The following is a 15,657-nucleotide window of genomic DNA, read 5'->3' as shown; positions in this document are numbered from 1 at the left end:
ATTCTGTATTAACTAGCTATTCTGCTTGTAATAGGATAATCTCTGAAAATAAGGCATGCATATCTCATTGCCATCATTGCTGTCATATTGAGCTCCTTGTAGGCTGAAATGGTGGCCTAATCAGAATGATATCTTCAGTACTAGTTCAGTACCTGGTACACGGTGAGCACTCAGGGAATTTTAATAAAAGGGAAGATATTGAGGACTTCATTTGGTCAAGACATCAAAAATTATTTCTTAGCATTGTCGACATTTTTTTTTAAGATTTTATTTATTTACTTGAGAGAGAAAGTGAGAGCTAGAGAGAGGGCACAGAGGGAGAGGGAGAAGCAGACTCCTTGCTGAGTGGAGAGCCCAATGTGGGGCTCAATCCCAGGACCCTAGGATCATGACCTGAGCTAAAGGCAGACACTTAACCCACTGAGCCATCCAGGTGCCCCAGCACTGTAAACCCTTAGTGAGAAAATTAACCTTGTGAGCAACTCTAAGTGACCCTTCTTCGTCAGAAAGTCAAGCAGAAGAAAATACAAATTTCATCCTTAGCTAGCAAGACTGCCTTCTTCCCAGAATACAGTCCAGAAGTTTCAGATTTTCTTCTTTCTAAGAATATGTTTTATTGCTGGCATAAGCAAGTTGCATTACCACATGTAGCACAGATTAGACTAATAAGAATAATGAGGTGAAAATGAAAAATATGTTTTTCTGAAGCACCAACATCAGGAATAAAATAGGCAGCGACAATGAGGAAAAGGGGTAAAAGGAACTTAATGGATCTTGGTAGTAGTCAGATTTTATCTTGTGGGGACAAGCATGGAAGCTATACAATTACTGAATAAAACTTACAAGGTTACAAATGGTAGTGGGAAATTTTAAATAAATGCTTTGGAACACTTCATTCCTAAAAATTGGGGGAAGAGTTGAGAACCCAACGCCCCAGAGAATCTGCATTACATTACTGCCCAGAGAGCTGCCTGTAGGACCAATAGAGAAACACAGTTGAATCATGGCTCCACCACTGGCTATTTGTAGGTGAGAAGGTGATCTAAGCTTTTCATGTAATTTCCTGGAGCTCTATGATTCTCCTCTACTGAGGACTTGCTTCTCTCTTTCTACAGAACTGTTTTAATACCTGGCATGCCCTTTGAAACCTTTAGATGAAAGTTTGCTGGAAAACGTAAGAGGCCACTCCTGCTGCCCAGTTTTGCATCTGCATGAGCGCCTTACATGCAGGCTTCATCAGATGAATAAAATCATGTCAAACCAAAAATGTTTCTAGTGGGCTATTTGTCAAATACACCAGCCAGGCCAGTTAAGAATTAACAATATTGAAATGGCCTCTGGGGAGTACAAGAATATATCCTTTCCAGCATTCACTGGATTTCTGCTAGCATTTTGGTAAGCCAGACCAGCAGCATTTCACACATTTGGTTGTATTAGTGATTGAGGGTATATGAGTGAAAAATATTATTATTCATTGGCTTCTGGCCCCTTAGAATTTGCTCCTACCATTAGCACTACCTCCAAACCTGACTTTGAAACAGCTACTTGTCTGATACACATGTTACCAGAAAACATTTGTGAAGTGTGGAGACTTAACAGGGAAAGGAAAAACAAGTTTATCCATTTTGGTGAAGTTTCTAGCCAAGAAATTGCTTGAGAAAACCACATAGCCCTTCTTGAATAAAAATGGCTCTGAGTTATGAAAAACCAACCTAAAAGCAATTTAGACTTGGGAAGAAAACAAAGAAAACCTGTCTGAATTCTGAATCTAGTTGTAATTCCATCCTACTTTGTAAAAAATTCACACTGGGATTTCTTAATGAGTTGTTTTAGAATTAGTACTGACCCTAGTGTTTGAGTAGGGGTGGGGAGAACCTTTAAAATGTGTATTCTTGTGAGTATTAGGGTTTCCCAAGCAAAGTAACAAGCTGTGTTCTTTCGGCCATTGTGAACCCCAGCTTATGTTATCAGCCAAGAGAAAGTCCCCGGGGTTCCCTTTGTAATACTCAGTTTCGCAGTAATTAAAGTTGCTGCCAGCAAAACCACTTGAGTATGAGATCATCTCATGAATGAAAGGAAAAATAATTTCTGTGTCTCATGCTCCCCTAGAAATCACTTGAGGAAATTTTGAGACCCTAGTAAACCACTTGCTTCTCCACAAGCCCTGACTCCCCCTTACTTCCTCGATTTTCCTCTGAGCATTGGGATGGGACAAAATAATTTTCTGTTAAGCACCTTTTATGTGCCAAGTATTGAACTCAATGTTTTCACAGTCATTATCTTGAATCTTCACAATTCTAATAAGAACCATTATTACCATTTTAGAGATAAGGGTTCTGCTTCATAAGCTGAAGCAGAAGAATCAGGCTTCAAACCCAAGTTTACTTGATTCAGCAGTCTGCAGTCTTTCCTTGGCACTGTACTCACATGGTGGTTTATCTAGCATTCCCCCCATAGTTCCTAATGCCATAAGAATTATTAACTACCAAATGTGGCTTCCACACATATTTATAGCTCAGATGCAAGGGAACACTTTAACAGGATTATATAGAAATTTCTCAAACTAAGTCATAACAACAGCACCAGAATATTCATTCCCATCCCATCTATTAAGTTCAAATTACAGCCAACTGTTCATGCAAAGGGAAAGTGACAATTGACAAGGAATCAAATAACTTGTGACAAGAGAAAATGAGGTTTATATTTTAACCTTGAACATCAAAAATCTAAACCAGCATCTAGCTCCTGTTCTGTTGAAACAAATTAAGCACAATTTGACCTACCACCCTCAAAAAACTAAATATGCTTAATGTAGAATTCTCATAAGCTTTTTTTTTCCTTCTGCAATGCACTGCATTCTTAGTTTTTCATAATGAAACACTTTAGAACTTTGGAGGAAATTGCTATAACTTTTTCGTTATGTTTTTAGAGGTGGTTGCCATCCTTCTATCACTACCTGTCTTTATTTTTATTATTGGGAGTATTATTAACCTTTCAAAATAAATTTTAAAAAAGCACTTCTCATGGTAAAATACAATCCAGACACAGAAAAATCACATAAGACAAATATATAGCTTAATGAATTTTTGTAAGGCACGTGCTCTTGAAACACCATCCACGTCAAGAAATAGAACATTGCCAGTCACTCTGGAACCAATCCACATGCCCTAAGCAATCACAAACCTCTCTTTTCTCCCCAAATGTAATAGCTCTCCTGAATTTTATGGTATTCACTCTCTTGTTTTCCTGAGCATCCCTTAACAGTAGTTTGGTTTCCCAATTTTTTAGATTTTTTATATATTTTTTCTCCCCTATTAGTAGTTCTATGAGTAAATAAAATTTACTACTTAGTACCAGTGCTGTGTGAACGTATCTCTATTCATTTTGGTTGTCTGAATCCTATTCTCTTGTAAATTCCTCGGGAAGGCCCCAAGAGAACAATATTCTCTAAATTCTTGCATGTTGACAGCAATTTAAGATCTTTATACTTGAAAACCAGTTTGGCTAAATATAAAATTCTTGGCTCACATCATCTTTAATAAGTCACTACAGTTTTATTGGTAATCTAATTTTCTTTCCCTTATAAATAATTTTATATTTTTACTTGGATGCCCAAAAGATTTTTCTTTTTAAAGACCAGTAACTTTATAGGATATCTCGGTGTTGGTTTTTCTGGGGTAACTTTTTCAGGGAGTGTTTGATTTGGTCTTTCAATGTTTTAAATCTTTTTTTTAATTTCAAGAATTTTTTTAATTATAGTTCTTAATATTTGTTCTCTTTAATTTGGATTTCTTCTTTTGAGGATTCATATTATGTGTATATTAAATTTGCTAATTAAAATTTATTAAAATTTATTACTTTCTCTCAGATCTTTCTTATCTCTTGTCTTTTTTGATATTTAAGTTTTTCTCCTTTTTATCTTCTCCTTATCCAAAGGTGTTATCTGTTGTGCTTATTCAATATTGCATCCCTTCTAGCTTAGTCTTCATTTTTAATGATTTTTAAAATTTTTCCTTTCTGAGTGATTCACTCCCTGAGTTTCTATCTCTGATGTAAGTTATTCTTTCATATATTGTATCATTTCATTAATGTCTTCTGGACTCAACAGAAGTAGGTATAAATAGAAAAATAGAAGTTAGAAAAACTAGAACATTTTTTATCTTTGGGGGGCCATATCCTTCTGACATATATTATCTATAGGTATGTTATTTTGCTATTCATTCTCTTTTTCTCTTAAAATAACTTTATGAAACTAAACCTTAATCATGTACTATTTCTAATTTTTATGTGAATTTTTTTCTTAATTATTAAAAGGAGATATGATTCAGAAACATTTTGTTATGGTTTTAAGCTGTATTTCAAAACAATGGCTGATAACCTTCTAAGATCTCCTGGTTTCTCTCCTTTACTTTTATCTGGAATTTCTTTTTCCTTTGTCCTTACTGTCCGCAGACTGCTCAGTTTGGCATTGTTTTCTCAGGAGGAAGCTTCATTATGGATGAGAGTTTTGTCTGTTAAGTGTTTCAAGTTCCCAAGGGCCCAGACTAATCCAGTCCCTTACCACAGATCCCTCATAGGCAGCTAAGTGGAATGTGAACATACTTCCCAGGTTGACTGCTATTCTCAAGGTGCCCTCCTGCGGGCGCCAGTACCTGTCATTAGTGATCTGGGAATTTTTTGGATCCATCCAATACCTAGTTGCTTCCCTCTGCTTCCTCCTCTGCACCGTTTCTGATACCACATATTGTGGCTTTGGAAAGTCTGTCTCTATAACCCACTCGTATTTTGGGCTTCATGGATATATCTTGTCACCTAATTTTGGTTTGGATGTTGTCCCTGAGTTTTTGGGTCTGCACACTAGATGTCCTAGGAAGAAAATTCAGAGAGATTAAGAACTATGTCACCATCATCACCCAGGATCCTCCTGTTTGCTTCGTATCTTTACGCTTCATGGAGATTTCCATATGAGTTTAATGGATTGAGTAAGAGCAATGCTAGATATCAGACAGGTTACTTTTGTTCTAGTTTACAGTGGGGATATTAATTCTCACCAAAAATGGTATGGAGTTTTTCATTTTCAGGAATAAATGCAATGTAAAAATGGGTGTCCACAATATAAGTAGAACTGAAAAGATGATGGCTTTTTAAAACACAACTCTAGCTATTTTGCCAAGTATTGTTTACAAACAACTGTAATGCTTCCCCTAGAAATCAGACAACAGGAATGATTGGTGGCCAAATTATTCATAATTTAAATATACCTAAAACATATAGCTTTGGCCAGGACTAAAGTTAATAGCCAGACAATCGGGAACATAACACAATTTACTGTCTTACAGTCCATGCCTTCATTCAACAAATATTTTTGGCAGTGGGTTAAATGCTATGAGATAAAGAGTATGTTTCAATTCAGTTCCTAATGTGATGAGTTTTTTTTTTTTTTTTGTAAGACTTTACAGGACAATAAGGGAAGGAGAAATTTGAAGCAAAGCCAGGAATAACCATAGAGCAAACCATCCCCATTCTGGCCCGTATTTGACTTCTATCACTTCCTGTGAGAGGCTGTGTTCTCTCCCTCCACTGGACCATCTCACATGCTATTTCTTCTGTCCACAATGACCTGTCCCCTTCTAGGTATATCCTACTCAATCTTCAGGTCTCGACCTAATCTTCACTTCTTTATTCTCATAGCACCTTGTACTTCAGCTTTGGAAGGTAAGTCACACTGATTTTTGTTCCCCATAGACAGTATGTTCCATGAGGTGCAAGTACCATGTCTGCTCTGTTCACACCTGCATCCTCAGTTCCTGGCCCATTGTGTGTCTAACAAATGATAATGGAAAAATAAATATCTGAAGCTCAGAAGGGTGACTGCATCTGGGAAGTCATATGTGGATTTGTCCCAACTACAGTTAGAAATGATAGGGGCACCTGGGTAGCTCAGTTGGTTAGGCGTCTGCCTTCAGCTCAGGTTGTGACCCCAGGGTCCTAGGATCAAGCCTCCTATCCGGCTCCCTGCTCAGTGGGTAGTGTGCTTTTCCTTCCCCCTGCTTTTGCGCTCTCTCTCTCTCTCTCCCTCCCTCTCAAATAAATAAATAAAATATTTTTAAAAAATAAAAAAGAAATGATATACAGTGTAATATTCCTTTGGATAATTATAAATGTTTTTGTTTATTTTAGCTAGGAGATAATTTTCTTTTACTAAGATTCATTTATTTATCTGAGAGAGAGAGAGAGAGAGAGAGCATGTGCTCACATGTATACGTGCACGAGAGCAGGGGAGAGGAAAGACAGAGGGAGAGGGAGAGAAAGAATCTCAGACTCTCCACTCAGCATGGAGCCTAACACAGACTCGATCTCACAACCCTGAGAACATGACCTGAGCCAAAATCAGGAGTCTGACATTTAACCAACTGAGCCACCCGGGCACCGCTAGGAGATAATTGTCTATGTTAGAACTTTAAAAATAAAAATAATGTATGAGCATTATGTTTTAGATCCAACAGAACAAATAGCGATAGTCAAAAGAAGGCATTCTTCTGTTAACCTGATGAGAGCAGCTTGCAGCAGGTTGAGATTAGAAATTGTAGCTGTTGGTGATAAGAAATACAGGTTGCAGTTGTAGAACATCTTTTCATGTAAGTCGTACTTCAGAAAAGAAAAAGATTAAAAATAAATCTAACATGGTTTTCCAGGTGTGAGCTGCTAACCAAAAGATTATAAAATCTATCACACCAAGGGTATAGAGAACAAATCTAGCAAAAACAATATTTGAGCATTCCATAAACACTAAAGGGTTCAAATTTGTCACAAAACACTATTAATTTCATGAAATATCATGAATATCTATGACTGGCCATCTAGACTGGAGTGGATCTAGTGAATAAGTATTCAAACCAAGCCCACAAAATAGTCTCTAAAAGTCATGATTTTAATGTACAGGAGCTTTTGACAAAATCCTTAAATGGAAAATACAAAAGAATTTCTTTTTTAAAATTTTAATTCCAGTATAGTTAACATGCAGTACTGTATTAGTTTCAGGTATACAGTATAGTGAGTTAACAATTCTATACATCACTCAGTGTGCATCATGATAAGTGCACTCGTAATCCCCTTACCTATTTCCCCCATCCCCCCACCCACCTCCCCTCTGGTAACCATCAGTTTTTTCTCTATAGTTAAGAGTCTGTGTTTTGGTTTACCCGATTTTGAGAATGACACAAGTAGCTCAGTGGATACCTAGATTTGTTTATAATAGGATCTCTGGCAAAAGCAGGATTATGAGCACAGTTTCAATTGCCTGTCCCAGCATAATACCAGGCAAGTCTATACCAATGGGTTAAGATGCTATGCTGAGCCTGCCTCTTGAGTTTTAGAAAAATCTGGGTCCTGCACCTCTGCTTTGGTCATGACAGTTTCTGACAGTTAACTTGAGCTGCTTTACTTGGAGGAGCATTAGAATCTGCTTCTAATGAAAGATGCTTATAAATACACCCTCATCTCACTAAGGCCCCATGAGTGGGCTTTTAAAAAACAGTTTCTTCACGGGCCAATGGATCACATTTGCATTTATTTCTCCTGTGTTTTCCTTTGGATTTGAGAAGGATACGTGAAAGCTTAGGGTCATAAACAATCAGCAGCAGCCTTCTTGGCATGATTCATTTCTATAAGGAGGTAGAAAGGTAGACCAAATGACATTTCTAGGATTTTTCCAGACTTATGCTATGACAATTATGAGAATGTTTTATGATTGGAATTGGCAAGCCCCTCTCCTGGGATTTACCATTATGTGCGAGCATAGACTTTTAAGCTATGTATCCCACACCGTGCCTAAGACACTTTAGGGCTTAAAAATGTTTATTATTCCCTGCCAGTTAGCACAGAGGGCTGGAGAACTGCTCCAATGATGCCAAGTCACAGGCCCCATCCTGTAGAAGCCGGTTAATGTCAAACAAAGGAAAGATCCGTTCCCTGGCTAAAACATGCACCTTGAATCTCAGCCAGCTCTTGGCTGCACGAAAATTCAGTGAGTTTACCCTTGATCATAGGAGGACCCAGGAAAGGGAATGTAGGTGAATCAATGCAAAACCAACATCACTCTTGAAAAGAAAATCTAAATATAGTCATTTCCTATTCACAATGTCAAAAGCATCGTCTTCTTAGAAGACATTATAGATTCTACAACTTGATGAAATTACTTTTTTTGTATCCTTAAATCCTTTCCTACGTGTTGATTATTGTTGGAATGCTGATGGTGACAACGGGCAGAATCTACATTAGGTTTGGGTCACAGAGTGACATGAGGTTCATAGAGAACATGTATTTCCTGGCTACAGTCAATAGTATAATGGGTTGTCTGACTCTCATATTTGAAATGAGTTGCAGTAAGGCTATATATACTCTTCTTTCATGGAGTCTCTTTCTGGCTTATGGTCACATAGAGATGGTTCTTTAAACTTTGGTGGAAGATTTACCAGGTTTTCCATTTTAAATTTATTTTTTTATTTTTTTAAAGATTTTATTTATTTATTTGAAAGACAGAGAGAGAGAGAGCACAAGCAGGAGGGGAGAAGCGGGAGAGAGAGAAGCAGACTCCCCACTGACCAGGGAGCCTGACTTGGGGCTCGATCCCAGGACCCTGAGACCATGACCTGAGCCGAAAGCAGATGCTTAACTGACTAAGCCACCCCAAGGCCCCTCCATTTTTACATTTAGATGAAATATTAAGACAAAACAAAAAAACAGAGCAAATAGTTTCATCCTCAATCCCAGAGAATGGGGAAGAAACCCTACCTTTCACTTCAGATTCCTCTCCCTAAAATACATCACCCAGAAATCCACATTCTCCTTTTCTTAGAGGTCTTCTGGAGCACTTCCCAAAGCATTATCTCTGCCATGATATTCTCCTGGCCCCCAATCCTTATCTCCTTACCTTGCTTTATTTTCTTTATAGCACTTATCTCTGTTATTACATTTGGTAATTACTTATTTGTCTTTCTTGTTCCCTGCTATATCTCTAATGCTAAAACAATGCCTGGAATAGAACAGGTAATCAATATAGATTTATTGAAAAATGATTTGATTAAAGTGAATATAAATTAATAAGTAGACATTATGACAGCAAGAAAATGACAAGCATATATGGTGACACATTTTTCAAAACAGCTTTGCCTTATTTTAAAAACACAACTTCCTTCCAATTACCCATTGTCTCAATCTGCCGAGGGAAAAGCCTTACAAAATCTGAATATTGGTTTAGTTTCTTGACAGAGTTGCAAGTAATCCCTAGTTCATTTATTAACCTTTTTTTCTTAACTTTTAAGTCAAGTTATTTCTTTTGGTCCTGGAGGTAAAATTGATATAACATAAAATTAACAATTTTAAAGTGTACAGTTTTGTGTCATTTAGTACATTGACAATGTTGTGAAACCATTACCTCTATCTAGTTTTAATGCATTCTCATTAATAAAATTATTTTTTTAAAAACTAATTATTCATCTTGGAGTGGTAGAAAACTAATCCATTACATTATAAAATGGTAAATAAAGGGAAAGAATCAAGTATTTATCTCAGTATCCCTAGGTAGCTACTACATGGGATAACCAAATACTAGATGAAGGAAAGTAGATATTTTTAAAAGTACTGACAAATGAAAATGAAATTAAAAGAAATTATTAATTTCACTATTTGGGACCCCCAATGAATTAGTGAATCTAGCCACTGAGTCTACATATGTACAAATATCACAAAAAGAAAGACATCTTGACATTCTGTGTCTTTAACAGAAGAGTACAATGCCATCTATAGTTTTGCCAAAGAGAGGAAATAGAATTTGTCCAAGCCTCTGCATTTAGTTGCAAGTTTTCTGGAAACAGAGAGAACAGAGAAACATGTTGAACCACATCATGATACACAATCAGCAAAGTCCAGACTGTGAGGAACTCTGTAGGCCCAACTACCTAAATTCTTCAAACAATAAATTGTAGGAAGAACAGGCTGGAGGGGAAACCTGTAGATTAAGAGATTTAAAAGACATAACAATTGTTGCTAATGGGCAATATTAAACAAAGTGTCTAAGGATGCACATTCAAAAAATGCAAAGAAATTATAAATATAGAAGTCATGGTATGGTTACTTTGGAGAAGAGAGAGATGAGACTGGCTGGGACAGGACATATAAACTTAAAGTTATATTTCCTGATCTGAGTAGTAGTCACAAGAGTGTAATTAAAAATTCATTAAGTTCAAATAAAATAAAATAAAATAAATATTCATTAAGTTCCCTCTAGGATCAGGAACAAGATGAGAGTGCTGGTTTTCACCACTGCTATTCAACAATGTACTAGAAGTTCTGTCCAGGGCAGCTGGGAAAGATATAGAAATAAAGGCATCAAACTAGAAAGGAAGCAATAAGTCTATCTTTACTCATAGATAGCATGATCCTATATATAGAAAACTCCACAGAATGCACACAGCTATTAGAGCTAATAAATGAATTCAGCAAAGTTGTAGGATACAAGAGCAGTACACAGAATTGAGTTGCATTTATATACACTCACAATGAACAATCTGAAAAGGAAATTTAAAAAAATTCCATTTACAATAGCATCCAGAAGAATAAAATACCTAGGAATAAATTTAACCAAGGAGGTGAAAAACATAAAATGAAAACTATAAAACATTGTGAAGGAAATTAAAGAAGACCTAATAAACGGAAGGACATCCCACATTCATGGATTGGAAGACATAATATTGTTAAGATGTGATTACTACCCAAAGTAGTTTACAGATCCGATGCAATGCTTCCCAAAATTCCAATGACTTTCTTGTGGAAATGGAAAAGCAATGCTCAAATTCATATGAAATTGCAAGGGGCTCTGAATAGCCAAAACAATAATAAAAAACAAGAACAAAATTGGAGGACGCATATCCTGATTTCAAAGCTTATTACAAATCTATAGTAATCAAAATATTGTGGTGCTGGGATAAAGATAACCAGGCAGACTAATGGAATAGAACTGGGAGTCCAGAAGTAAGCCCATGCATCTATGGCTAACTGATTTTGAACAAGGGTGCTGAAACCTTTCAATGGGAAAAGAACAGTCCTTTCAACAAACAGTGCTGGGACAATTGTACATGCACATGCAAAAAGAATGAAGTTGGGCCCCTTCTCACATATTATACAAAAATTGGCTCAAATGGATGAAGGACCTACATATAAAGCCATAAGAGTCTTTGGAGAAAACATAGGTGTAAATCTTCATGACCTTGGATTGGGCAATGGATTCTCAGATATAACACCAAAAGTACAAACAACAACCAAAATAAATAAATAGAACTTCACCACAATTAAAAATTTTTGAGCATCAAAGATCATCACTAAGAAAATGAAAAGACAACCTACAGAAAGAGTAAGAAATAGGGGCGCCTGGGTGGCTCAGTCATTAAGCGTCTGCCTTCGGCTCAGGTCATGATCCCAGGGTACTGGGATCGAGCCCAGCATCAGGCTCCCTGCTCAGCAGGAGGCCTGCTTCTCCCTCTCCCACTCCCCCTGCTGTGTTCCCTCTCTCACTGTGTCTCTCTGTGTCAAATAAATAAATAAAATCTTAAAAAAAAAAAGAAAGGGTAAGAAATAGTTGCAAATCATATGTCCGTTAAGGGTCTAGTATCTAGGCTATCTAAAGTGCTCATAGAAATTACAAAAGGACAAACCACTCAATTTAAAAATGGGCAAAGGACTTGAATTGACATTTGTCCAAAGTAAATATACAGATGGCCAAAAAGTATGTGAAAAGATGCTCAACATCATTAACCATTGGGAAAATACACATCAAAACTATGAGATACCACCTCACACCTACTAGGATGGTTAAAACCACCAACAGCAACAACAACAAAATGCAGAAAAGAACAAGTGTTGATGAGGATGTGAAGAAATTGGAAGCCTCACATATTGCTAGTGGGACTGTAAAGTGGTCCAACCACTTTGGACCACAGTTTGGAAAACAGTTTGGCACCTCCTCAAACAGTTAAAGATAGAATTATGATATAATTCCATCATTCCACTCCTAGGCATTACCCAAAAGAATTGAAAACAGGCGCTCACATAAGTACGTGCACACATATGCTTATGCCAGCACTAGTCACAACAACCAAGGAGTAGAAATAGTGCAAATGACCATCAGTTGAGTCAATAAACGAACTGTGGCATATCCATACAATAAAATATTATTCAACCATAAAAAGGAATGAAGTAATGATACATGGTCCATCGTGCAGGAATCTCAGAAATATTCTGTTAAGTAGAACAAGCCAGACACAAGAGGTCACACATTGTATGATTCCATTTATATTAAACATCCCAAATAAGTAAATCCTTAGAGAAAGAATGCATATTGGTGTTTGCCAGGGACTGGGAGGAGGGCAGAATGGGAAGAAAATGCTTCATGGGTAAGAGGTTTCCGTGTGGAGTGATGGAAATGTTTTGCACCTAGACAGAGTTGATGCTTACCAACATTGTGAAAGTCCTGAGGGCCACTGAACTGTCCACTAAATGGTTCATTTTATGTTATGTGAATTTCACTTCAATAAATGATTTTAAATGCACTAAGCTGTTAAAAAATATAACCTACAATCCCACACATACTTCGTCATAAACTCTGTGGGATAGACTAATGTGTAAATGTACTTTTCTCTGGAGAAGAAACAAGAAAGGAGGAGGTGCATACTCTCAAATGGTAACTTTGGACAAGGAAAGGTTGGGCTCTCTTCCTGGCTCACATCATTATGGTAATTATTTCATAAAATGAAAAGTTTCCATTTCCCCCATGTATCCAGTTCATTCTAACACATTTCCTCTGGCTTACTGACAGCCCATTTAAACACATGTTTCTTGTATTTTACAGACATACTTGGCAAGTGCAAGACAAAATTGACGCAAACAATGTGGCTTACACAACTGGGAAGCTAAGCTTTCACACTGATTATCCAGCCCTCCATCATCCACCTGGGGTAAGGTGAGCCTCAACATATTTTCCACAAGGCAGGCCAAGGACCAATATCCAAGGACCAATATCCTCCTATATTTTGAGTCTAAAGACTCTATGTTTCACTAGCTAATTTGTCCTACATAGATCCTTCTTCAAGCATAATCCAAACACGAAATCTCTGTTCCTAAAATCCTGAATAGCCTGACATTCCCAAGGGATAGAAGATTTTGGTGTATTTTTTAAAAAATATTTCTTTGTTTCCTTTTGGAAATAACTATTGGCACTTTTTGCTTTGCCTAGACAAATTTTATGATAGCAGTACGTCTTGAGGTCCTTTTGCATATTTACCATTCCCAAGAGAGTTAAAAGAGAAAATGAAACCAGGGAACACAATGTAGGGTTTTCCCATTAAGTCACATGGCCACTAATCTTATCAGTTAGCCATCACTGCATAAAAACCACTTCATAATTTAGTGGCTTAAAAGAATACCATTGGGGTGCCTGGGTGGCTCAATCAGTTAAGCATCTGCCTTCGACTCAGGTCATGTTCCCTGGGTCCTGGGATGGAACCCCATATCTGGTTCCCTGCTCAGCAGGGAGCCTGCTTCTCCCTCTGCTGCTGCCCCTGTTTGTGCTCTCTCTCTCTCTCTCTCTCTCTCTCTCTCTTAAATAAATAAATAAAATCTTTTAAAAAAATAACTAGAATAGCCATTTACTTAGCACATGTTTTTACAGTTTGGGCTGTGTTCAGCTGGGCAGTTCTGCTGTTGGGCTGACTAGGAGCTGATTGACCTGGGTGGAAAACCTAAGGTGGCTTGTCTCTGCTCCACTTGATCTGTCATCCTCCAGCAGTGAATTTTCAGAGAGCAAGCCAAAACGTAAGGGCCTCTTGAGACCTACATTAGTAATCAGCACAATGTCAAATGGACGAAATAAAGTTTAAAAAATTAGACTAGAAGGGATGCCTGGGTGGCTCAGTTGGTTAAGCGTCTGCCTTTGGCTCAGGTCATGATCTCCGGGGTCCTAGGATCAAGTCCCGCGTTGGGCTCCTTGGTCAGTGGGGAGTCTGCTTCTCTCTCAGCCTGCCGCTCCCCCTGCTTCTGCTCTCTCTCTCTGACAAATAAATAAATAAAATCTTTTAAAATAATAGACTAGAAAACTAAAGATTCTAATTTAATATTTTATTTATTTGCTATTTTTTATGAGTTTAGGTTTTGTTTCCAGGTTAAAATTGAAAGCCTAAGGCAAAGTGATTACATGGCTTTGTAAATATTCTTGAAGAACAATATAATGCTTGACATTTTCATAGCATTTTTTACTTTTTCAAAGTATTGCTACATATATATTATGTTGTCTGATCCCTCTTAACATTCCTGTAAGGCAGACGATTGATCATGTGTTTTTATGTTAGATGACAAAATGACACACAGCAACGTTAAATGCTTTTCACTGAGTGACATCGGATAAAAGGACATTTAAAATGGAACCCAGGCCTCTGATTAGTTAAGTTTTTTCACCATACCATGCTGCTCTTGAGCTGGACTTTCTAATTACCATAATTTACATAATGTGATGAGCAGAGACATCATCAGACATTACAAACTCTTTAAATACAGGAACTGAATCTTCCACTTCTATTGCAAGACTTAGCCCAGCACATTTCACATAATAGACTTCAAAGATATGCTATAAAGAGGCAAAGGAACACCACAGAGTTGTACCTGTCTCCATCAGTGAATGAAACATTCAAAGATAAGTGAACTGATAGAAGCTTCTTAAGTGAAAGACGATTCCTAAAATGTCTAGATTGTAGTAGGAGAATAATTAGAATGTAGGCAGCTGTTTGTGCTATTGGTCAAGTTTCCATTTGGAATCATTTAGGGGTCTTTGTATCAAAGTTTGAGCTTTTTTACAACAAATAGAATAAGTCACTTTTCACTGCAGATGAAATGATCTGAATAATGAGTTACCTGTTGAGAGTTGAATTTCATCAATTTGGATCATGTGGGGCAGGGATAAGGTGACACATCTTTTTTTTTTTTTAAGATTTTATTTATTTATTTGACAGAAAGAGACAGAGCGAGAGAGGGAACACAAGCAGGGGGAGTGGGAGAGGGAGAAGCAGGCTTCCTGCGGAGCAGGGAGCCCGACGCGGGGCTTGATCCCAGGGTCCTGGGATCATGACCTGAGCCGAAGGCAGACACTTAATGACTGAGCCACCCAGGTGCCCCGAGGTGACACGTCTTTAAAGAAACACAGATGTTCCTTTGCTCACTGTCTTTGGCCCAAAAGTCCCATGCTGCTATAAAGTAACATCTAGAAAGAAAATATTTTTGGTTCTGAACGAATTATGTGAAATAGAATTTGATTTTATACACATCAGGTGTATACGTACTGTTTGAATTAGGTGACAGAAGTGTTGTCTGGCACCATCATATTTTTTCTTTCATAAGATTGCATTAAAATATAAATATATAAAAGAAGATTATTACTTGGCCGTGTCATATATGTAAAAGACATCAATTGATCTTTTTTTTAAAGATTTATATTTGAAATATTCTGTGACTTCATTATGGCAAAATCTAAGAGGATTTAAAGAACCCTGATTCTCTCAAAGACAGAGTTGTGCCATTGTTTTGCCTTCTTGGAGTTTGGTAGACTTGAGGCTG

The 15,657-nt window shown here is 37.3% G+C and overlaps 1 protein-coding gene across 2 annotated transcripts in view; it reads left to right on the top strand.

The window, feature by feature from the left end:
* Nucleotides 1–15,657, top strand: part of BBOX1 (gamma-butyrobetaine hydroxylase 1) — a 58,968-nt gene that overhangs the window by 32,067 nt on the left and 11,244 nt on the right. For both annotated transcript variants that reach the window (XM_073904833.1, XM_073904834.1), the window contains exon 5: nt 12,905–13,010. In XM_073904833.1, the coding sequence (XP_073760934.1) occupies nt 12,905–13,010 (106 nt within the window). The remainder of the gene's footprint in view (nt 1–12,904; nt 13,011–15,657) is intronic.

This window comes from Callorhinus ursinus, unplaced genomic scaffold (genome assembly GCF_003265705.2).
Source record: "Callorhinus ursinus isolate GAN/ISIS: 27379988/994484 unplaced genomic scaffold, GSC_fseal_2.0 scaffold21, whole genome shotgun sequence".
NCBI classification, from domain to species: domain Eukaryota; kingdom Metazoa; phylum Chordata; class Mammalia; order Carnivora; family Otariidae; genus Callorhinus; species Callorhinus ursinus.
The sequence above is the reverse complement of the archived record's forward strand: the minus strand, read 5'-3'. Positions and strand labels throughout refer to the sequence as shown.